The sequence below is a fragment of the Mytilus edulis genome, chromosome 7 (assembly GCF_963676685.1).
Source record: "Mytilus edulis chromosome 7, xbMytEdul2.2, whole genome shotgun sequence".
Lineage (NCBI taxonomy): Eukaryota > Metazoa > Mollusca > Bivalvia > Mytilida > Mytilidae > Mytilus > Mytilus edulis.
In genome coordinates this window covers 55582935-55608487 of record NC_092350.1, presented here as the reverse complement: position 1 = coordinate 55608487, position 25553 = coordinate 55582935, and the positions used below count along the sequence as shown (strand labels likewise).

The 25553-nt window shown below is 31.3% G+C and overlaps 1 protein-coding gene across 1 annotated transcript; it reads left to right on the top strand.

Moving 5' to 3' along the window:
• The first annotated feature begins 5030 nt into the window (after positions 1–5030).
• Positions 5031–11684, top strand: LOC139483523 (uncharacterized). The gene is made up of 3 exons (XM_071267541.1): positions 5031–5492; positions 7481–7642; positions 11019–11684. The coding sequence occupies exons 1-3, from the start codon at positions 5300–5302 to the stop codon at positions 11186–11188; spliced, it is 525 nt and encodes a 174-aa protein (XP_071123642.1). The 5' UTR covers positions 5031–5299; the 3' UTR covers positions 11189–11684.
• Positions 11685–25553: the final 13869 nt, after the last annotated feature.

Genomic DNA, 25553 nt, shown 5'->3' with positions numbered 1-25553 from the left:
AATATCTCAACTATTATCAAAATACAAGCTAAAGCTAACAATTTACTCACATTAGCACACAGAAAGTATTTTGAAAGTGACGGATTCTGTCCTTTTTGGTGTAAACATGTAAAACAAAAAATTAACGGAGCGTTTGTAGTCCAAGGGAATGAAACCAATGTCATTGTGATGCAATGTCATTTTGCACTATATTTATTTTTGGGCCTATTGTTACTTAATTAATACATAGGTGGAAGAATGATGTGTCACAAACAAGCACCAACTTATGGCTTAAAAGAGGGACGAAAGATACCAGAGGGACAGTCAAACTCATAAATCAAAAATTAACTTATACGGTTAATGCATAGATCGTATCAAAGTTCCACTCAAGTCGTTTCTTTATCGGCATCCCTCACCCCTTTTTTACGTCTTGAACTTGTATACCATTAGTTATGTCTATGAGGGTTTATAGATATCAATATTTGTTATTTTCTTCAAAATACACTATTTTCAGGTCACTTTGATCAAAATATTATTAACATTGAAACGGTGAAAATTGATAAAAAGTTGCTATTAAATTTACGAAAACTCCAGTTATCGTTTTCTAATTTCCCAAGAATACTTATTTATCTAACGTTAATATGTAGAGATAATTGAAAAAAAAATCATATTAACTCAATATCACAAAAACAAAATCAGTCGTAATTTCTAATTTAACACTCAGTGCCTTTCTAGAAATTTTACACACCTGTATCCGTTTTCGTTTCACAACCATGTTCAATACACATACTTAATTATCCCGGGCATAAAAACAATGCCGTATTTGGCGAAACCTTTTCAACTTTTGATCTTCAGTGTTGTACAACTTTGTACTTTTTTCACTTTCGATCTTTTATATCTGGGCGTCACTTGTAAGTCTTGTGTGGACAAGGCGCGTTTTTGGCGTATTGAATTTTAAACCTGATGCTTTTTGTTATCTATTAATCATGTTTTTCTTTGTCTAATATGTTCTATTAATTTGTATTGTAGTCCTGTAATATTATGTTGTCATTTCAATGTTATATTTAACTTTGCCATTAAAGTGCGAGGTTTGGCATGCCACAAAACCAGGTTCAACCCACCACTTTTATTCCCCTTTAAAAAGTGTCCTGTACTAAGTCAGGAAGATGGCCATTGTTATATTATTGTTCGTTTCTGTGTGTGTTGCATTTTAACGTTGAGTCGTTTGTGTTTTCTCTTATTTTTGAGAAATTCAGATAAGACGTGGCACGGTACTTGTCTATCCCAAATTCATGTATTTGGTTTTCATGTTATATTTGTTATTCTCGTGGTGTTTTGTCTGATGCTTGGTCTGTTTCTGTGTCTGTTACGTTTCGGTGTTATGTCGTTGTTCTCCTCTTATATTTAATGCGTTTCCCTCGGTTTTAGTTTGTTACCCCGATTTTGTTTTTTGTCCATGGATTTATGAGTTTTGAACAGCGGTATACTACTGTTGCCTTTATTTACTATAAAACACTGGATTGCAAATTAAAAATATCACTTATACAATTACGAACATAATTTAAAAACCACATACTACGTGTTGCTGTTTGACTTTATCGAGTTTGATATTATGCGTGTTATCACAACAAGTATATGTAATGTATCATATGCATATGTAATTCGGTGGTTGTCGTTTGTCTATTTATTAAATATTTATTTTTCTTTCATTTTGTTGTACATAAATTAGACCGTTAGTTTTCTCGTTTCGGAGCCTTTTGAAACTGACTATGTGGTATGGTTATTGCTCACTGTTGAAGGCCGTACAGTTAATTTCTGTGTCATTTGGTCTTTTGTGGAGTGTTGTCTCATTATCAATCATACTAATCTTCTTTTTTTATATCTTATTGCACAATGACATTGTCAGTATTTCAAATCATTAATTATACGCTTGATGACAAAGGTCACTCTCGTGAAATGTATCGAATTTATTGTTCTCATTTTACTTATCTTAATCGTTTATAAACTAGTGTTATATTCATAAAAATAACGAGCAAACCTGACAATGATTATTCCATGCATATTACTGGTATATTGTTACTGAATTATTGATCATTTCATAGATGCAAATTTTTCATTTTACAGTTTGACTGTTCCCGTAATTAATATTGCCCTACATCCTGTCGATACTTGCATTGTGGTATTATTATAACATATTTACACAAAGTCCGTAAGTTGTGTACTGATTGAAATCTAGGTAAGGGAATGCATGTTTTAATCATTATTTGTCATTGGCTCAATAACGCTGGTTACTCTTGTATTTGCTGTCCTTTTGTTTTTTGAGTGATTCAAACGAATGTGATGAGATTTTTTTCATTTGGTTAATACAGTTCTTTAATAAAGTTTTTTTGATTTTGTTATCCTGTAACCTCTATCATAAGTATGATTAGGGTTGACTAGTTACACACTCGTGTCACTCAAGTCGTATTCCGTAGTATGTGTTCACCCACGTGAGGAGTATGTAATGGTTGTCATTAGTTGAAGATGCCGTATTTGTTTTTCATTTGTTAACAATTTCCTGTAGTTTCTGATAAATAGTTGTCTCGATTGCAACATAACAAATTTCACATGTGTGTACGCTATACTGTCAGGAGAATGAATGATTTTGGATCTTGTAAAGGTATTTCATGGTATATTTGATTAACAGGAAATTGAATGCCTGTGCCTCAGGAAATCCAATATTATGAAGTTAGAATAGTTATTCAAGTATATAGAAGCAAAGTGTCAACGTTCGGTCTCTTTTAATGAGAGAAAGGGTACAAGAATTGGTGAGCCCAATGTCACACTAGTTCTTTAAAAAGAAAAAGAAAAAAGATGATCTTTGAAATTGTCAGTGAAGTAAATGTTTTGGAATATCAACACAGCAACACATATTGGGATACACGTCTTCCTTACAGAGACCGATATGTTTAAATCTAACAATAGAAAACTAATGCATAACAACATACGGTCATGCATATTCTTGTATTATGATGTAGTTGTGATGATGGTCTCACTACGATAACATAAAGCGTGTTAACTTTGTCAATACCTAACAAACTTACTAGGTTCAGTGATGACATGCAATTGTTTCGACGGATACTTATATATTTGAGGTTGTTGAAGATAAAAGAGATAACGACTATCAGACGACTGGAATTTAGATAAAGACAACAGTAATATAGGGAAAACGGTACTATTACATTTTCCTTGCATAAGGTAATACTGTGTGTATATTTACAATATATAAATTTTGAAAACTGTTGAAATATTTTCTAAAGAATTATTCGAAATGACTTTCAAAATTTTATAAATTTGGTGTAAAATGACGGTGGGCATGGATAACATAAACAAGCTCCGTTGGAAGTTGGTCATGGTACTATTTGGCTTTAACTTTTAAAACAGAATTATAAAGTACTAACACCACAAATAACTGTTTTATCCAGGTTTTTATTATAAAAAGTGGTAAATGTAAAACATAGTTATAACACGCATAACCTTGTATTTTTTAAGGTTAATAAGTGCAAATTTGTATAGCTAAAGTCTATTACAAAAGTATTTGACTACAATATTGAAATTAAATATAAAACATTTATGTTCATCACACAGTTACTTTGACTTGCTTTTTCTCAGCAAAGAATGCATATTTTAAATTTAGAAACTCCTGCATCTGTGGTGAGAGGAACTATGAAATCTGTCAAGAAAAAAAAGACATACCTGTAAAATAGTTACAATCTTCTACTACATTTGATTGAAAACATGATTTCCATAATCCCATGAACTAAATCTCCAATTGTATACCAATATGTAGTTGAAAATCCTATTATATGCAGAATGAATGATACAGTGGTAATAATACTTCCCTCAATAATCATTGGTGGAATAGTAGCGAAGGTATCAGCCATAATCATATATTATCGTCTGTAGTGTTTACACTCGCTAATGTCTAACGATAACACGTATTATCTGGTTTTATAGAATTATGTTCGTTATTGCAAAAGGGATTTTCTAATTTTCAATCTTTTGTTTTATAGTAAGTAAGTCGAAAGATGACGTTTAATGGACATGGTTCGGATACGCACACGGTTACAAGTGAAACCTTCCTAGAAAGTCACTGGGTGCTTTTTAAAGTTATAGATTCCTTAGATTTTATTTGTGTTTGTGTGATTTTTTAGTTAAAACTCAAGTTTTGTTATTATTCAATACGTATTACTGTGGATACATTAGTTTTCGAAGAAAACCAATTTTCGTTATAACTTCATAGGTAAAGGTGAACTACGAATTGAGAAATTTTCAACAAAGTTTAAATTTTCTAGATCTTTGTATGCTAACCACGAAAATACCATTTTCCCATAATCACCTTAAAAACATGAATCCTTTCATAAAGTATATCTATTATCTTAGTTTGAATTAAAGCAAACGATATTGAATATATGTAAAAAAGGGAATGTATTGTTTCAATTGTGTTAGAATTTTTTTTTTTGGATTTTATATGTTTAAAAAAAAAAAAAAATCATTGTAAAACATTGGTAGAAATTAATAGGGTAAGAAATGGGAAGGGTTAAGTTTTTGGTGTAACGGGACTTCCGCCTTTTACGAGATATCGATTTCAGTAACACCAAGTAAAGATATTAACGTTAATGACAAATATAGATCTGCAGAGGACGGAAATTGATGGTTGAATTTAAATTAGACTCAAACGAAATTGTTCGAATTTTAATGTCTACGCCCCTTATTATAGCATAGAAAGAACAGACTTCTTCATGTTCTTTGATACGTTAATCAAGTATAAAAAAATGTGGTCGTGAACTATATGTTATGGGAGATTTAAACTTGTCTAAATAAGACATTAGATAGATCCAAACAAAAAGCAATACTCATTTTCAAGGGATAATCATACTCGTGAATAGATTAAATATTCACTATTGAGAATATCAATTGTAGATTAAACAATTCAGATACCGTTTATTTCCCGTTCAGTGATCACAACGGCGTGACAATTACTATGAAAACCAACGAACCAGAAAGAGGTCCTGGTTATTAGGAAATTAATAAAAATGAAATACAAAACCCAAATCTGACGTAATTTATAATTTTAAAAAGCACTCAGTGCCTTTCTAGGAAGGTGTGCTTATCCGAACCATATCCTTAAACGTCATCTCTCGACTTACTTACTATAAAACAAAAGATTGAAAATTAGAAATATCACGTATGCAATAACGAACATAATTCTATAAAACCACTTTATATGTGTTACCGTTAGACATTAGCGAGTTTAAACACTACAGACGACTTATATTTGATGATGGCGGATACCTTAGCTACTATTCCACCGATGATTATTGGGGGAAGTATTATTACCACTGTATCATTCATTCTGCACATAATAGGATTTTCAACTACATATTGGTATACAATTGGAGATTTAGTTCATATGGGATTATGGAAATCATGTTTTCAATCCAATGGAGTAGAAGTTTGTAAATATTTTACAGGTATGCCTTAATTTTCTTGACAGATTTCATAGTTCCCTTCACCACATATGCAGAAGTTTCTTAATTTTAAATATGCATTCTTTGCTGAGAAAAGCAAGTCAAAGTTACTGAGTGATGAATATATATGTTTTATATTTAATGTCAATATTGTAGTTAAATATTTTTGTAATCGACTTAAGCTATACAAATATGCACTTATGAACCTAAAATAACAAGGTTATGCGTGGTTGTTTTTCAAAAATGTAATATGTCGATATCGGTGATATCGCATCAAGTATGCATGTCATGTACTATACATGTTAGATGTATTTCATTACACAATGATATTGTCAGTAATTCAAATCATTTATCATACGCTTGATGACAAAAGATCCAGTAAATGAATATATGATCCATGTAAACTTATTGATTATTCGAATCATTTTATCCTAAAAGGCTATACAATTCACGCTGTTGTATGATATATTTAAATATTGTTTTTATTTGTAGTCTTGTCTTAATTTTTATTCATTTTAGGAATGACTTTAACATTTATTGAAGAAATAAAATTAAAAAAAAAACCTGAATAATCCCTGTAACGGTAATTTAAAAGTGTGCAACACATTTTTGAGATTATTTCGAATAGGCAGACAAAATATTACAGTTATTTCTTATAATTTAATTCAAAATTCCATTTTTAAGCAGTAAATCATGAACAAACATTGTTGACGTCACGGTCACATACAATACTATGTCTATGAGCTGATAGAAAAAAGAAATAAACTTAAACCCTACATCCAGTCGATACTAACGTTTTTGTATTATTATGACGTATTTACACAAAGTCCGTTGGTTGTACTGATTGAAATCTTATTAAGGGAATGCATGTTTTTTTACTAGTTGTAAATGGCTCAGTATGTTGTGTTGTCCTTTTTTTTTTTGAGGGTTCAAAAATAATGTGATGAGTTTAGTCTTTTTCATTTGGTTAATATAGTTTGTTCTGATTTTGTGATGCTATATTCAATATTCTTCAATGCTGTGGCCTTTTATAGCTGACTTACAAGATGGGTTTTGTGCATTGTTGACTACCCTATAGTTGGTTACAATGTCCTTTAGATTCTGGTAGACTATCGGACTGATATCAGTTTTTACTGATTAAAAAAATACTTTCCACATTGCGTACGCTATACTATGAGGAAAAGGTAGGATTTTGCATCTTGAATTGGTATTTTATTGTTTTGTATGATTAACAGTATGGAAAATTGAGTTCATGTGCTTCAATAATTCTAATATAGTTTGAATAATTTTCTTGTATTATAGAAGCAGAGTGTCCTCTATCTCTTTAAATGAAATAAAAGGTTACACGAGTTGATGGTCCCAAATTGACATGTGTTATTTCATAAGATAAGAATGACAGGTTTTGAAAATTGTCGGTGAAGAAAATGTTTTTGAATATCAACACAGCTACACATTTTTTTAATAAATGGCTTCCTTTACGTGATCGATATGTTAGCAATCTAATAATAGAAAACAAATGCATCACAACATACGTTCATGCTTATTCTTGTAATTAAATCCAGTTGCACGAAGGTATCACTACAATAACATAAAGCGTGTTATTATAAGAACCAATACCTAGCAGACTAACTAGGTTCAGTGATGACATACAATAGTTTGTTTGTATATTAACGGACCTTTGGTATATTAGGGGATGTTAAAGAGAAATTGGAATAAAACCATCAAATGACTTGCTGTTATGATATATAAAAGAAATGCTTGTGTATAGGTTTTTTTTACTGTCGAATTTTTGAATGCCTCATAATGCTTTTATTAAGCTTTATTTGGCCATCTCGAGGTGAAAATTGACAAATTTGCAAATTATCGTCATATATTAAAGGTACAAAAGAAGCAAACTAGAAAAAGCTGTCTGCCAACATTCCCGTGTTTTTGCCGGAAGATATCCTAACACACATATTTATTAGCCTTATTTTTATAATACAATATCGCAGATGCACCAGTACGTGACGCTCAATTTACAGCTGCCGGAGTTCTGGAAATCTTTGCACTGGTAGCCTTTGTCGCAGCTTTGGTATGTTCTTTATATGAGATGTTTGTACTCAAGGAAAAGGGAATTATGTTTGTTGTTATAGGCTTACTCAACTTCATGGCAGGTAAATATTAATAACTTCATTTGAAATTATGTCAATGTGAAATTCAATATAACAAAAATATCGAACGACAAGGAAAAATCGAAACGGAAAGTCCCTTATCAAAGAACAAACATTAAAACGCAAACACATCAAACGAATGGAAAACAACTCTTATTCCTGACTTGGTGCTTATGTGGAAAATGATAGATTAATCCTGGTTTTTAGGTACCTAAACCTATTACTTCTATGACAGTTGCAAAAAATTCCATTATATTGACAAACATGAGAGCAAAACAAACAGATATATTTTGGTATTGCACAAGTCATGTCTTCTTTGACTGTCCATGGCGTTATAACACTAAATCTCTGAGTTGTGTTTTGATTGATTTTAGTCCCCGATGCATGATTTTTTATTATTAATTATTTTTGACTTTTAACAAGCTTTCGGTAATTTCAGTACTTTCGTGTTGATTTGACATGTTGACACAATTTGTAATGCATTTTTGTTATTCAATGGTGCTTGTTTTTGTGTTATATCTCGTATCACTATTTTTTTTATAAGTACCACCTTTGATAAGTGTTAAATATAACTTTATATTTTCACGTCTGTTCTCGTACTATGTACAACAAAATCATTTTGTAAAAAAATATTTCCGTACTCCAAACAACAAAATTATTATATTTAAAGTTACCGGAGTAAGTTATCATTTAACACCATTTTGTCCCAGGTTATAGTTGTCTTTTTGACATTGTTTTACATATTGTATTTATATTGTATCATAAATCATACTTATTCGTTCAGTGTATGTTTGCTTGTTTTGTTAAAAGAAAAATTTGATCGAGTTAAGCCATTTCTATGGATATTTTATGGTGTGTCTGTCTATGTTGTAGTGTTGTACTGCTGTTTCAGGTAAGGGTGAAGGTTGGCGCCTGTTAAAACGTTTAAACCGGCTGCATTTGTGTGCACCTGTCCTAAGTCAGGAACCTTTTATTCACGGGTTGTCGTTTGCTGATGTGGTTCAGAAATGTTTCTCGTTCTCGTTTTTTTTTATATAGATTAGACCGTTAGTTTTCCTGTTTGAATGGTTTTACACTAGTCATTTTTTGGGCCCGTTATAGCATGCTGTTCGGTGTTAGCCAAGGCTCCGTGTTGAAGACCGTTCTTTGACCTATAATGGTTTAGTTTTTACAAGTTTTAACTTTGATGGAGAGTTGTCTCATTGGCATTCATACCACATCTTCTTATATATATGGAAGTGGTAAAAATGTCAAAAATTGGAATACAGCAGTCAACATTGTGTTATGATCTGAATTATTATAAGACAAAAAACTATGTCAACAAAGGAAAACAAAATGGTATATATACTTAAGAATTGAATGCTTCTTTTTGTAAATTTATTGGGGTGTAAAAGCGTTGACCGAAGTACATTTTGTATGAAGCGCGGAAGCGCTTCATTCTAAAAATGTGCGCACGATCAACGCTTTTACAACCCTATACAGTTACAAAAAGAAGCATTCAATACTTTTAATTACATTGTTTAGCTAGGATCATGAAAACACGAATTTTATATATTTTTTTATTTAATTCACCTGTGCACTTTTTTGTTGGGCCACGTGTTATCATGTATAAAAAGTTGTATTGAGCAATGCAACTGCTTACGGAATAACACGTGATGTGCAGTTAGCGAATCAGAATAAAGTATTATAATGAAACATACATCTAATGTAATTATATTCTGTTGACAAAGCTCATATATAAAAAAGAAAGACAACTTCAATATACAAAAAATAGTAAAGTGCAGTTTTTAGTCATTTTATATGATGATTGTTTTGTAGCCAATTTTTAGCAAGGTTGAGGTTTAGAAAACGTAAGCTAACCCTACTCTTCAGTGTTACCTTGTGATGCGTCTACTGTAAGTGTCATTACGAAAATTGAGAACATACATGTTTTCATTATATTATCGTCATTGTCGAGGTGAAGAGTGCAAATGTTCTTATTCATTTTGTATTCAATTGTTTTGGTATTTACTAGAGTCTCAGTTCTACCTTTCTTGACTAAGGAACAAACTTAATACAAGCTTGTTTTAATTATTACAGTAGACAATATTATCAGAATGACTTATAACAACTATCCTACGCTATTTTTTCTCAACATCTTCGTGATTAAGTATCTTCCGTTGACAAATGTTTTATATTTGCTTTAATTTCACGGAAAATCAGTAAGTCGCAAAAATCTATATTAAGGTTTTCGTCATAACTAAACTCCCTTACTTTGATAAAACAAGGTGTTGTATTTCCCTATATTCTTTTATGTTTATGCTCGAACGGTTCCGTCTATAAACTATATATATAACCAATAGTTCGATCAAATCTAAATTGAAATTCATGTTTGTACGTTCCGATTATAGATAAATTGTAAAAAAATATAATTGAATTCGTGTTTCGAATTAAAAAGTTGGTCTATTCATCTTGAATGTAACATTTTTGAAAATCTATATCATGGTTGTGGAATTAAAAATGGAAAAATGGTCATTACACTGTTTGAAATATAAAATAAACTTGTTGATTTTAGTTGGTAACTAGAACAAATGAGACCGTAATATCGCTTAACTTGTTGACGCAATAAAAGCTAGTCACATCCCTTATACAATGTCTGTTGTGAAAAATGACAACGTTTGCCTAAAAGTTGCGATTGTGTTGAAATAGATGGGTTTATTTTTCTTCTTTAAGGTTGTGCCAAACACCTTGACTAAAATTAGTTTGATTCGTTTAATTTTAATTAAATTTTGACAAAATATTTACTTATAGAAAAATATATTATTTTGGAAAAACTTGAACTACACACTTTATCGGAATAAATTCATTGGATATATGGCAGTTTGACAAACACTAATTTTGATCATTGAGAAGCTTCATATCTTCTTAAGAGTAGAACTTGATTAAAACGTTCAGCTGATTTTTACAGCGTTATCTCCCTGTAGTTTGATGAACCACTTTAAGTACTTACAGGTTCAGAACACGTCTAAGCCATTAAATTTGACACTCTGGGATTTGCTTTATATTAGTTTAATTCAAATCAAATCAAAATGTATATCATTGACGGTAATTGAGAAATGAGCCATTTATTGACGTTGAGATCACCAGAAAGTCGGCCATCATAGAGTGCGTGCGGGAATTTTTCGCTACATTGAAGACCTGTTGGTGACCTTCTGCTGTTATTTTTTTCTATGGTCGGGTTGTTGTCTCTTTGGCACATTCCCCATTTCCATTCTCAATTTTATCATCATAGAAACAATTACAACTTGAAACTTGCATTTCCCGTCATACTATATACAAGGTAATATTAACTTGGAAATCAATAACTAGTCAGTTTAACACATATGTTATTTTCTTTCAGGAGGACATGCCCTGATCGGAACAATAGTCTTCGCAGCAATTTCTTCTGGTGGCATTATGTTGGATCCGTCCAACTTTCACTATTCATTTGGGCTATGTATTGTAGGTGGAATTGGAGGAATTTTTTCAGGCATTGTTTTCATCCTAGCATGGCGGTGGGTGAGAAACTAAAAGAAGTGGCTGGATCTAAAAGCTAATTGAATAAACGTTATTTCTATGATATATACGAAAGAAACTACATTTCGCTTCTCCATAGCAATATTAATGTATTCGAAGGATTTAAACGATGCAAGGTACTCAATGCTAGATAATGTCATATCATTATGTTCAAGGCGAGATAATGTCATATCATTCTATGCAAGGCGAGATAATGTCATATCATTCTATGCAAGGCAAGATAATTCCGTATCATTGTTTGCAAGGCGAGATAATGTCATATCATTCTATGCAAGGCGAGATAATGCCATATCATTGTATGTAAGGCGAGATAATGTCATATCATTCAATGCAAGTCGAGATACTACCATATCATTGTATGCAAGGCGAGATAATGCCATATCATTGTACACAAGGCGAGATAATGTCATATCATTCTATGCAAGTCGAGATAATGCCATATCATTGTATGCAAGGCGAGATAATGCCATATCATTCTACGCAAGGCGAGGTAATGTCATATCGTGATATACTAAGCATGATAATGCCATTCCATATTATGCAAGGCGAGATAATGCCATATCATTGTATGCAAGGCGAGATAATGTCATATCATTCTATACAAGGAGAGATAATGTCATATCATTGTATAAAAGTCGAGGTAATGTCACATCATTGTATGAAAGGTAAGATCATGCCTTAGCATTGTATGAAAGGTGATATAATGCCATATCATTCTACGCAAGGAGAGGTAATGTCATATCGTGATATGCTAGACATGATAATGCCATTCCATATTATGCAAGGTGAAATAATGTCATATCGTTGTATGCAAAGTGTGATAAAGTCAAAGAACTGCATATCAGTCTTGATATTGGAATATCAACATGTGTAAGGTGTAAAAACGCCGCATCATTCATTGTATGCAGTACGTTTCTTTTATTTCTTTGATATTTGGATTATATTATTGATAAATAAAGAATTTTATGAAAGGTAAAACAGATATTCAAATGTGCGCATTTGCTATATGCATTCATTGGACAATTTCTTTATAACTCTAGATTGTTCATTATGATTGTTCGTATCAATGAATGCATAGCACAACGTGAATGGTTCACTTCGCCCCGTTAATCCGAACTACGTTGAATTCTTCACACAAAACAAAGCGTAAGATTTTCCCCCAGATTTTCATCGGTAAAAAGTAGATTCTAGAATTGATGATTGTTTTAACCAACTTATTATAGAAGCGCATTATAATTTTCGGTACGTGTGTCCGTTCGAAGGTCAGCTGTCAGGTTAAATTTTTTATTCTAGGTTCTTTAATAGGAAGTTTTTGTCACATCTTCTTGAAAATAATATAAGCCAAGGATACCTAGAGGAAATTCAAACTCATAAGTCGAAAATACACTGACTGTGCCAAAAGACAACTGATAAGATCTTTGCATCGGAACTAAACACATTATTTTTTTAAAAACAGTTGTTGGCATGACACGGGTTATGTTCTTCTCATATATGTTATGATGGTATGATACTAAACCCCTAAAGGGAAGGATTGTGCCTGATGTTCATATGATGAAATCATAATCTTTCAGTCAGTTTAATTGAAGTCTGGAGCTGGCATGTCAGTTAACTGCTAGTAGTCTGTTGTTATTTATGTATTATTGTCATTTTGTTTATTTTCTTTGGTTACATCTTCTGACAATCGGACTCGGATTTCTCTTGAACTGAATTTTAATGTGCGTATTGTTATGCGTTTACTTTACTACATTGGTTAAAGGAATGGGGGGAGGGATGAGATCTCACAAACATGTTTAACCCCGCCGTAGTTTTGCGCCTGTCCCAAGTCAGGAGCCTCTGGCCTTTGTTAGTCTTGTATTATTTTAATTTTAGTTTCTTGTGTACAATTTGGAAATTAGTATGGCGTTCATTATCACTGGACTAGTATATATTTGTTTAGGGGCCAGCTGAAGGACGCCTCCGGGTGCGGGAATTTTTCGCTACATTGAAGACCTGTTGGTGACCCTCTGCTGTTGTTTTTTATTTGGTCGGATTGTTGTCTCTTTGACACATTCCCCATTTCCATTCTCAATTTTAAACATACAAGCAACACAAAATAGAAAACAAAAAACTGAGTAACAAGCACCCACTTAAACTAGGGTGCTCCGGAGGTGTAATCAGATCTTGCACCACATGTTGCACCAGTCATGTTGCTCATGTTAGTACAAACCCGGTGGTAAGTCTAATTCGGTAGGTCAAATTCGGGGAAAAGAGGACGGGATTTTAGTGACGACAATTGGAACATATCTGTTGCCATCTATGAAACGGATACTCCTTACCAGTCAACAAACTCGTGATGGCGTCCTTAAAACATTATTATTGATATTTATAATGGTGTAGACATTTTACAAAATCTGCCATACAGAGGCGGCAAAGTCGTGCGGAGATTCGTTTTATCTTTTTTGAACAATTAGTTCCTCAATGTTGTTGGGCGCGATATGTATTTCTATCCTTAGGCTGGCTTAAACTGTTATAAAGTATGGGTATGTTTAAAGGGAGACGGATTTATATAAGTATTTCCAAACTTCTTTCATTATCCCATATTTGAACTTCATTTAACATATTGTAATATTTTATCTTCAAATTTTGCATTGATACATACTATTTAAACTAATTCTGTTTTGATATATATATGCGTATTTATCTTCTAATTAAGTTATGGCACATATTGTTTAAAGGAGTAAGGCCGGTAAGGGCCAATTTTGGCCTCAATTTTGAGGTTCATCTGAAGAAAGATTTTGTACACTTTTTAAACACTTATTATAAGTGTCTACTTCAGTCTATTCAATTAGTTTGTATGAAAAATTTGAACAGATTTAGTCATTTCAGACGGCCATATTCAAGCTTAAGGTAGACAGGGTGTCTTCCTCCATCTTGGATTTGGAAAAACCAGAAAACAAGGTCTAGATCTTTAATAGAATGTGCAAATGTTTAGAGTGGTAGGTAATTCATGTGTAAGAACTTTCATTTCAATATAGAAAATAACATGTTTTATCAGATTTATGTTAGTATTTTACAAAAAACAGAAAACTTTTGTTTGATGAAATTTTTTTCAACTTTGCCACATAAGGGGAGGCAACTCAAATACAAAGGCAGATAATTCAGATTAAGGTACTTTTACAATAGAATGTGTTAGAAATTTACCTATTTCATAATGTAGCAAGAAAACGGATCCGGTGACCCCTTTTTTTCTTTTTCTTAATTGAAAGCAAACTATTAAAGCTATCTTCTCCTATGATATCTGAAAATTCTTTGGTGTAGTTTACGCTTTATTGCAGAAAATTGGGTTTTCCATGCATAATCTATACAAAATCTGTCAGTTATGAAAACCGTGTAGCGTGAAAATAAGCCCCGTGATCCATTCTTTTTATTATTTTTTTTTAAAAGCATAATATAAACTACATTTTGGCAAATTATCAAAAAATTCTATGGATTATAATTTAGACACCCCATCTACCTTAATATGACAAATTTATCAGTTATGCCATAAAATGTCACTTTTCAGATAGTTTTTGTCAAAAATGAAAGTGGCCGCATCCGTGTTCATCCTCAACCTTTACATATGTTATGTATTATCATCAAATACAACTTACATTTAAATATTAAGAATGAACACGAATGCGACCACTTCCATTAAAGACGAAAACCGTCTAAAATTTAACTCAAATGACTAAATTGTGAATATTTCAGTAATTGAGCATGACTGAATGATGCTAGTATCCGATATATGTGCATTATATTGTCAAAACCACCCCATATTTATGTAGCAGCTGTATTCGACTTTCCAATAAGTAGGTAAAAGTTTACATTATAACAATTTTGTAAAACTGATATATTTTGTGGCTCAAAAGGGGTCTTACTGAACCTACTCTTTCATGGGATTCACACCACCAAGGTTCTATATGCCCTTAACCTTTTATATTGAAATTAGAAACATATGCATTTTGTTTTGTGTGACAAATGAAAGAAACAGACGTTATGTTTAAAGTCCTTACCTTTTTTCGTAATCGATACGTTTTTATAAATTTGCAGGAGATCGTTACTACTTTGCTTTACAGTATTTCAATATGACAGCCTCCGTCAACAGGGTAATGCGGTAATGTGATTGTTGTAAAACTAAGTCAATCATTTTGAATTCACCAGTATGCTGAAATCATTATTGTTATAGAGAGCTTCATCCTGATATTTGACTTAACTATGCATTATTTTGGCTTTTAATACTAAAAGAAAAACCGGAATTTAGGTAGCATACTTTTGTTTTGCGATTTTTTGTGATATTATTTCTAATCAGAAAATTGAATTAAAGGGGCACTAGCTGTCAAATTCGTGGTCACCGATTTGACTCAAATTCTCATATTTGATTTATAATAATGTAAAACATGTATCCTAACTACCAAAAGTCTAAAATAAACAGTGTACAGAGCATAGGATAGATTCTATGAAGGTTCGTTTCGTGTGTATTTTAGTTCAGACGCCATCTAATTAACTATCGATTTGACCTCAAATGACCATATAAGCGATGTAAACATAAATAAAGATATGAATAGATTAAACCAACACGTGCAAATTTTTTTTTTAGGTCTGTTTGAGTTTATTTTATAGATTAAAAATATATGTTTCTCCTTGTTTTTAACCGTATAAGAGTGATTTTATATTGATCGAACCAGTAATCAAATGATTTACCGTAGTTTCACTTTCATTGTTGACATTTTTTTTCTTTAAATAACCAGTACACGTACAATGCGTGCGTTGCCAATCTCTAGCAAGTGGTTTAATTGAAGTTCACATGAATACGGATGTAATGAGGTCGACTAATTCACTTGCAAGTGAATGAGTAATTATCAATGTTTCTTCGCTTAATTTGACAAAATTGAACCATTTTGGATGCTAAAAGAGAATTATTATTTCACTATTTCACTATTGATTGAACAAAAAAAAAAATCTTACTTTAGTTTTTTATATATCTCGTAGCTAGTGCCCCTTTAAGAACGAACTTAAGTTAAATTGATCACTTTTAAGTTGCTTAAATATTCAGACAAACTAGCATGAGGGAGGACAGGAGGGGTCCTTATCCCGAAATCCCGGGCTTAAAAACACGTAATCCAGAAATCCCGGGCAAAAAAAACACGAAATCCTGAGGTCCCGAAATTGGAAAAAAAGAATTCCCGGATCCCGAAAGTGTCAATCCCGAAATCCCGAGCTTAAAACCACCCGATCCCGGAGTCCCGATAAAGGTCCTATCACCCTCTAGCATGCAATGTTGCTAGTGAAATGAATCTGCTGTCTTTGAGAATATATTCTTTATAGTAAAATTTGTAATACCGAATAAATAAATATTAAATCTTAGTTTTCACAAAATAGTTTGTAAATTATCAAATTATAAAAAAAAACATAACACGAAAAAATAGTTATGGTACAAGTATTTGTATGTTCTGTAAGTCCTATTTGTTTCCTTTTAAAATGTACATGTGAAACAAACAATTATGAATAAACCGATCATGCTTTGTTTTCCACAAAAATTACACTAATACCAAAAATAATGTTCGTAAACTACTTGTATGTGTGTTAAATATCGACTACCTTTTACTTTTCTTCCTTTTAATTTTTCATCCGCAGGTTTCTCCGTTAACTGAGTGGATAATCCGTTTTCATTTTTTTCGCCTGTCATGTTTGACATTAGCTTACTAAATGAATAGGAGATGGACCACAAGGCCGAATTATATTTAAGTACCCATTGTTTCCAAATGGAACAGTATTTTAAGGCCCGTAAATTTTACTACTGTATTATCCAGAAGCGCTTCCAACATTTTTCAGTTTTAAGAATTGCATTCTGTTCAAATAAAATTTGATTTTATTGTTATGAAATACGATATACTTATAACCCAATAAAATAATATAATATGATGTACTGTAGTCTAATTATATACTTTACCATCAGTGATAATCAAGGATATATTTTATAATGTGGGGTTTCACTTAGTTTTTACATTCAGGTACTACTACAGTATGTTACGTACCAGCCATTTTACCATTAACCTGAATAATATGTAAAAAATGCAGTCAATAATATTGAAAGAGTTAATACGAGTACCTATGCGTGCAATAACCTCCCCCCCCCCCCCAAAAAAAAAAAACAAAACAAAAAACAAAAACAAAACAACACAAAACAAACGGTACATAGTTAAACAAGAGTTTTAAAAGAGAAAAAGAAAAAAAGAAGAAAACATACGGGAGACAACTCTTCATCTCCGATGATGTTGATGAACACAAAATTAATATGTAATAGTTGTGAGGACGACGATAATAATAATAATAATAATAATAATACTAATACACAATATTTAATGCAAATAATAAATAGATATAATATAAAAATATTATAAACATTAAAATATACATGTTATTCAAATAATGCTATTAATTCTAATATAAAATAACTAGTTAATTCACCTAACCACCTATACATATGCCTGCTTAAAACAAGACCCTCATAATTGGTTTTCGTGTGTCTTATCTTTATGATTATGATGTTTGGAGAAGCAGATGTTCACGCCAGATCAATGCTATGTTCTGTGTAATACAATTCCGTAGTAGTTGAGTCCGATCGCTATTGAAAAAAAAGTAAAAACACAAAAAATACCGTACTCTGAGGACAATTTTATCGCTAGCTAAACTTCTCACTTGTATGACAATCACAATGACCAATTGTATAGAAACTATCGATTGTTGGAGAATATTTTTTTATGTTGACTCCAAGATGTCGTTTGTGTATTAGAGTCGTTTGGATGCTGTATGCGTGGAGAAATCTAGCTGTATTTTGTTTATTTCTCCCCTTTTTTTTTATCTGTGGATTAATTTATTTTCCATTATAAATTTTGTTTGTGATTCAGAAGAAAAGTAGTATTTTTTTTAATATATTCTAATGCGTGGTTTTACAAAACTCTACATACATGTACAAACATTTATACATGCATAGATAGATGTAGGAAGATGTGATGTGAGTATAGAACATGTTTTACTTCGATGAACATTGGTGGATCACTTAATGCCACGAAATCCACGACAATGGGTATTCCATGGATAATGACGAATCCACAGTATCTTTATTGGATATATGTATTTGAATTCCGTTTTTAATTCGACTCTATAGAAAACAAGCGGACTTGGCACGTTTTTGCTATGTTTTGTCTTCCTTTCGGAAGACATTAAAATTACATTGAAAAACAGTGTCGAACCTGAGGTTTTTGATACAGCGATATTACTGTAATTTTCTTTTTACTTTTTAAATTTTAATTTTAAGATTACATACTAGTACATAGAAAAAAGAAGAATTATTAATTATCTTTTTTGGAAGACATTTGAATGACTTTGACATAAAAGTGTCAAACCTGAGGTTACTGATACAGAGCAATGGATTACATGTATACTACTGTTGCCTTATTGAAGAGTTAAAGTAAATACATATATTGACTTAACTTATGTACTGAAAGTTTTATTGTTATCAACAATACTCATTCCTAAAATGTTAATATAAACAGTTTATCTACGCGTGATTTAAATACGAACATTAAATTTTGACAGGACCTGTTTCCATTTATCATTATCATACTTGGCGATGAACATGTAAATTTCATTTTTGTGAATTACGAAAAGATAGAAGAATTTTCAGTTTTAAACGTACTGCATGATTGTATGAACTTGACAAGAATTTGTTTTCAAGAGTTGCATACAATTAACCAAAGATGGTGCAATAGCAATTCAGCCAAATCGTAATACTGATAAAGGCTTTGATATATAAATTGATTTCGGGTATATGATACGTTTCATCAGTTTCTTTTTCTTTTATAATGCGAAACATTATTTTAAATCTTACTTTCATTACAATATAGGATGTCACAATTGATGATAAGAGGCAATACTAGGCCGTGTCAGAATCGGAAGAAACATGGTAACATTGTTTGTACCCCAAAATGAAAATAACGTCACGTCATTGGTTGAATTTTCATTGTGTATGACACAAATGTTACCCAGGATACATTAGATTCTGAAGCGGCGAATTGTGACTTTAACTTTATTTTAATCATTTGAAACTTTGGTTAATTAACTTTTATGCAATTAATAATAATAACCCCTACCGAAGAAACCATAATTGGAAAAATGAGCCCTGAAATATCATACCAAACGAGATATATTATATATGTATACTTCATATGCAGACGCTACAGGATTGTGGCTACGAAAAATAAAAAGTTTACTACTGCTATCAATCGACCAACATTGTTAATTTATTATTTTAAGTCAAGGTATGAAGGATGCAGATTTTACTCTGTATCTGTGATATCATTCATTTTAAATTTTAACAATGTTGAATCAATATTGTCACTTAACTTTTTATTTTTTTACTATAAAGCGCAACAGACAAAAAAAAAATCAAGATTTGTGCATTCGTTGTGATGCAGCTCTTCTATGCACCCAAAGAAGAACTACACATGTTGACACGTTTGTAACAGTAAAACTTATAAACTTTGATCTACTACGATCCTGATATATGTCAATCATGAATATACAATTCTTTTAAGTATTATTGCTTTTCTTAAATAAACCCAAAATACGCAATTAAATATTTTATTACATATTATTATATAATAGTAAAATGAAACATCGTACATGCTTCTTTATACATGTTATACGTATTGATAACCTACTATACCGTATTTCACTGATGGCCATTTAAACATTTATGATTATTACCTATGGTGTTTATATATTTTTAATGCATATAGTTTGAAAACGGTCGTTCAACTATTCTAATGAGAGAAAACCAATATGGGTCACACACTGAAACCGAGGGAAACACATCAACTTTACGAGAAAAACAAAAGAACAACAGAAAAAAACCCTGAGTGCAACAAAAGCAAACGCCAAATTTGAACATGCTTAGAAACGAACTACATAAAATTATAGTATTATTTTAAACCAATTTCCAATCTTGTTTGTTTAACTAATCTTATTTTTAAAATTTTCTTTTTGGAGAGAAAACAAGAAAAGTGTGACTTTTTAACTGCCTTCAAGTGCCTTTATAAAATCGACGGGTTTTTCTGAGTTTATGTCTGTAAATTGATGCATTACATAAAGATGATAAAATTCAACTTGCATGCAAGAAATAACACAGACTAAGTTTAGTAACTCTCTCATATAATAGAATACCAAAAAAAAATTTGACAATTTCATGATACATACTTTTAGTTTTTTTGGGAGATTCTGTACATGGATCATGTTACAACTAAAACGTTACCGAGTAAATGAAGGAACAGATCAGTGTAAGATTTCGAAAAATGACTTTTTTCTTGAAGAAAGAGTTTGGGCTTTGAGACCAAGTCAGTCATTTATTACAAACTGTCTTCTATTTGCAGAACAAAATATTGATAAGATGTGGTATGCTTGTCAGTGCGATAACTCTCCACCAAAGACTACATGACGTATCTGTTGGTAGTTATATGGCATCATAACGCCTTCAAAAATGAGCAAAACTCATATTGCAGAGCAAGATATAAAAAGCACCGTAAAGACAAATGTAAAACTATTTAAACGAGAAAAGTAATACATTGATTTCTGAAGAAATCAATAAACTAAACATATATATTTTTAACAGGTTCAAACGACAATCACTAAAATTACAGGCTCTGAACTTGGGACCGGCAGGTACAGAATGTGGCGAGGTTCAACATTTTTGGCGGCTCACAACCCTTCTTTTAAACCAGGACAGTAGAATCACAGCACAACATATGAACAAACTATACGAAGCAGTTATAAAGGCATTTACTCATCAGATAACTATATAGCTAACACACAATTTTCAAAAGCACTGAAGTAATAGACTTACAGTGCAGATCTGAGAGTGTTGGCAGTTAATAAATGCTAGTTAAAACGAAAAAAAGGAGGAAAATAGGTACTTGAAATGGTTTCAATTAGTTTATCAACAGTTACCACAAATCTTTAAACATTGATGTTGTGAGTTCAAACTCCAATCATAAATGACTAGAATTTAGTTTTTACCTAGTGAAGGTTTGTGGTTCTCTCAGAACGTAAATTAATCTATACTTCGCATAATGCCAAGCACTACGTCATTGAAATGCAAATGCAATACACATTCTGAGTTCATGAGGTTCATACAGTACTCCTCAACAGCAATACACAAATGTAGTCCGGCAGTCGATGGAGCTTTAAACGATATATGTATAGTTTACAGATACTGCCTAGCGATATCTGTTGAGCCGTACGTGTATGATAAGACATCCAATTACAGAATGAATAAATTGGCCCAGCATTGTGGAATGCCAGGCCTGTAATTTACTTGAATTTTGTATTTGATTGTGATCCGCTTGTGTTGTAACAAACTATATCTTTGATGATTTTTCTTTGTTTAAATACATAGTGAAATTGACAAACGTTTATTTATTAATCATGTTTTTTACAAACATTTTCTTTTAGTTCTTCTGACTACAAATATATTTTCATTGTAATACATCCACCGGTAATTGGTCGATACTTCGTACAAAGAGAGATAACATTTGACGATGTTGCTACACTATTTAGTTTTAAACCTTGAAAATTCACATCAAACCTGGTTAAAAAAAATAAACCTATTAATGAAGCTTTAATTAAATCACTGGTCTATTAAAAAGTGAAAGGAAAAGGAAAATTAACACGGTGAACTATTGTGTGTATCAATTTGTCATGTTTGTTTTTTTTTCTATATCAGGATCTAGCCAAAATACTTAGTTCAAGATTTTAACTTTAAAAAATTGGAGTAAGAATCAACCATTTGGAATTGTTATTGCTTAGTTTTTCGACCTTACATGTATCATCAAATTAGTTTTTTCTTCAAAATTTACCCGATAAGGTATGGGGAAAATTTGGATTCAGAATAATTTTTGTCATCTGCTTCACCACAATCTATTTTTCATCAAATTGTGGACCATAATATATTATCAAGAAAAAAAACATAAGTTGAATGGTCGTTCCCTTAGAAATATTGACATTCAAATAAAAACATCAAAATCATGTACAAGTCTATATGTTCTGCATTTATAAAATCTAGTAATCTTCAGAAATCGCCCGTGTGCAGCATTTCTTCTAACAAATGTACCCTGTATAACAGAAAAATAATTATGATATAAACTATAATAAAACATATATAAAATTTTACGTTCTGGTAAGGTAAACCTGATTTAGCTCTGCAAAATATCATATTTTAACTAATTATAGTTTTCTGAGAGGAAACAATAAAATATGCTTTAATCATACATGTGATTGAGTTTCGGTGAACTCTTACAGGTATAATTTAAAGCTAAAACACTTCCATTACATGCTACTAGATGTTCTTTAGGAATATATTGATACATTATTATTATGATAAGGCATAACAATTATTCAGTAGTAGATAAGTAAAAGTCATTGGTCTGAATCAAAACAAATATTAAATTTATGAAATTAAGTCGGCACATATTATACACCTTTTAATACATGTATCTGCATTTGAAATATTTAAAAAAAAAACACATAATTTTATGAGAACAAAGAAAAAACCAAACCATTGCATATAGAACTATCTCAAGCATTTGAAATTTAAACAAGAGCTAACAAACCAAGTTTACTAGAACCAGGTTTTTTCACAAGTTTTCGATAAATAAATAACAAAAAAAATATAGTAAATTTGGCCAACAGATGACAAAATAGTAGTATTGGGGTTCTAAAATATAAAGAATAACTGCACAAATTAAAGAATCGGGTATTATAAATTTACTGAATACAGAAAAGAACAATGTCTAGATGGAAGATTTATGTCTATTTCGTCATTATTTCACAACTCCATTTCTTAAAATCACCATGGTTATAATGAATTTCACAGGTAGAGCAGGATCTGCTTACTCTTCCGGTTCCCTTCAGATCACCACTAGTTTTTTGATGGGGTTCAGTCATTAATTTTCTCATTTGTGTTTTCTGTACTTTGTTTGTCTTTGATCTTTTTTTCTTTATTTATAACATGCTATTGCGTTGTCAGTTTATTTTCGACTTATGTGTTGGAATGTCCATTTGGTTCTTTGGTATAGTTTCCTCTCTTCTATAACAAATGTATAATAAACAGGTCTGACAGGTCAAATACATTTGTAACGTATTCTTCATCAGACTCCCACAATTCGTTTCAATATTTCAAAATATCAAACTGAAATAAAACGTATGCATTTCCAAAGATTGGAAATTAAATGTACTTACGCAATTTATTTATAACAATATGTAGGCAGGTTAATTTGGTTTATATCACCTACGGAGAGAAAAAAGTTATATTCCACAGTCAAATGTAAAACAATACTTCTGAATGGTGATCAATTATTCAAATACAATTGAAGATTGTAAAACAATCATTTTATTTTTTTATGCTTAGTCTGTTTATCTACTAGTTCGGTAGAGTGAATTCTTGTAAATGTTTCTGTTTGATAAGAAATATATAACTTGTTAGTCTGAGATTATTTTATAGCTGTGAAAAACATCCTAGTTTGTTTGAACAAATTTGCGTGCAATCAAAACAGTTACAGGATATTTTTTCATTTTGTAGTACATTGTACACATTATTAGACCGTTTGATATTTTTTGTAGATCATTTTTTTGTGATCTTATTGTATCCATTTCACAATCTGTATTTTGTTTTCCTTAAACTTTCTAGTATGGGGGTTAACACAAGTCGAAAATACGTTATTGATTTCATAATTATATGTTAATTTAAACATAATGAAATGTAGGTAATATGTGATTCTGATGAGTACAAATAACGATGCCGAACTAGAAATTAATTTAAGCAAACATTTTACACTAGTAATTTTTGGGCCCTTTATATCTTGTTGTTCGGTGTGAGCCAAGGATCCGTGTTGAAGGCCGTACATTGACCTATACTGGTTTACTTTTATAAATTGTTATTTGGATGGAGAGTTGTCTCATTGGCACTCACACCACACCTTCCTATATCTATTGATCAAGATGTGTAGATAAAATACACAGACTTTTGTTTTAATCTCATTAATTAGTTTTACATTCTAAACCCTGAAATAATTAGTTGTTTTTTCGTCTCCAACTGCACAACTGTACCTTTAGAACACATAACAAATTTCTTATCAAGTATCTCACTATATCATAATGAAATGTTATCTTAACATATATAATAAAAAGATTTTGATATCAAGCTGAAATCAACAAATCCTTTGCAAGAAAGATATTCAACGCATACTCTTTAAAACTTTGATTGACAATGAAATGAAACATTATATTTTTCTAAATCAGAACTGTCAATTAAATGTTCAGTCTAGTTTGCACTTACCTACAAAAGTATATATTTATTGTTTTTTAAATCAGATCAGTCAATTACATGTTCATCCGATTTTGAATTTACCTACCGGAGAGTTGCCGATATGTGTTTCAAATTACTTCTATTACAGATTGCCGGAAATTGTTATGTAAGTGTAACACCATCTGTTCAAGGTTACTATCTTGTTGTTATTAGACAGTACACATTTCAGAAAAGCGTAAAAAAAACTGGATTAGAATACAAATTTAAGACACAATCGCTTTTCAAGAGTTTTACCAGAAGTAAATCGTCAAATAAATTGAATCAAATATGACGATTAACAATCAACATATGTCTTAAATATATATTATATAGACGTGATACGTATAGCTTGTAACGACAAAAGCATAAGATATATATTTCTTACGTGTCACAAACATGACAAAGTTCTAATATGAGTGAGTAAAAGACCTCTTCATGCTCCCATGTAATCAGTACTTTTAAGTGTCAATGAAAACTGCAAAATGCACACGTTTTTCTAAATGACATAAAAACAAATATTAAAGATGACGGTCATACAGGTAGCAAAAAAAAAACACAGCAGTAAATATATACTTCCAGCACACCCTTACAATGTATAGGCATATAAGAAATGACCTTTGAGGTTCAACAAAACCAACAACAAACTACGGAAAAACAACAACAAAACCAATACGAACAAGAAGAATTAGACCTTATATGATATGACAGATATCCGCTTAACGAAATGGTCTTGATGACAGGTGAGAATATATTTCAATTTCAAAATCATAGATCGTTGCACGTATCGTTTTCATTGACCCGTTAATAAGTCTAAGGTAATATTAAAGCGTTCACGTGTTTAAAAAGCAGTTCTTTCAGATTTTCGTTAATAAAAAAAAGGCAATGTAATTGTGTACCAATTGCCAAAATCTGAATTAGAAACAAGGTGCAAAGTGCAACAAT

What these genes read in the sequence shown, in the direction of transcription:
- LOC139483523 (XM_071267541.1), top strand. Translation starts at nt 5,300, where the DNA reads ATGATGGCGGATACCTTAGCTACTATTCCACCGATGATTATTGGGGGA. An exon ending in AGTTTGTAAATATTTTACAG is followed by an intron (nt 5,493 to 7,480) that starts GTATGCCTTAAT and finishes ACAATATCGCAG; the next exon opens with ATGCACCAGTACGTGACGCT. An exon ending in CTTACTCAACTTCATGGCAG is followed by an intron (nt 7,643 to 11,018) that starts GTAAATATTAAT and finishes ATTTTCTTTCAG; the next exon opens with GAGGACATGCCCTGATCGGA.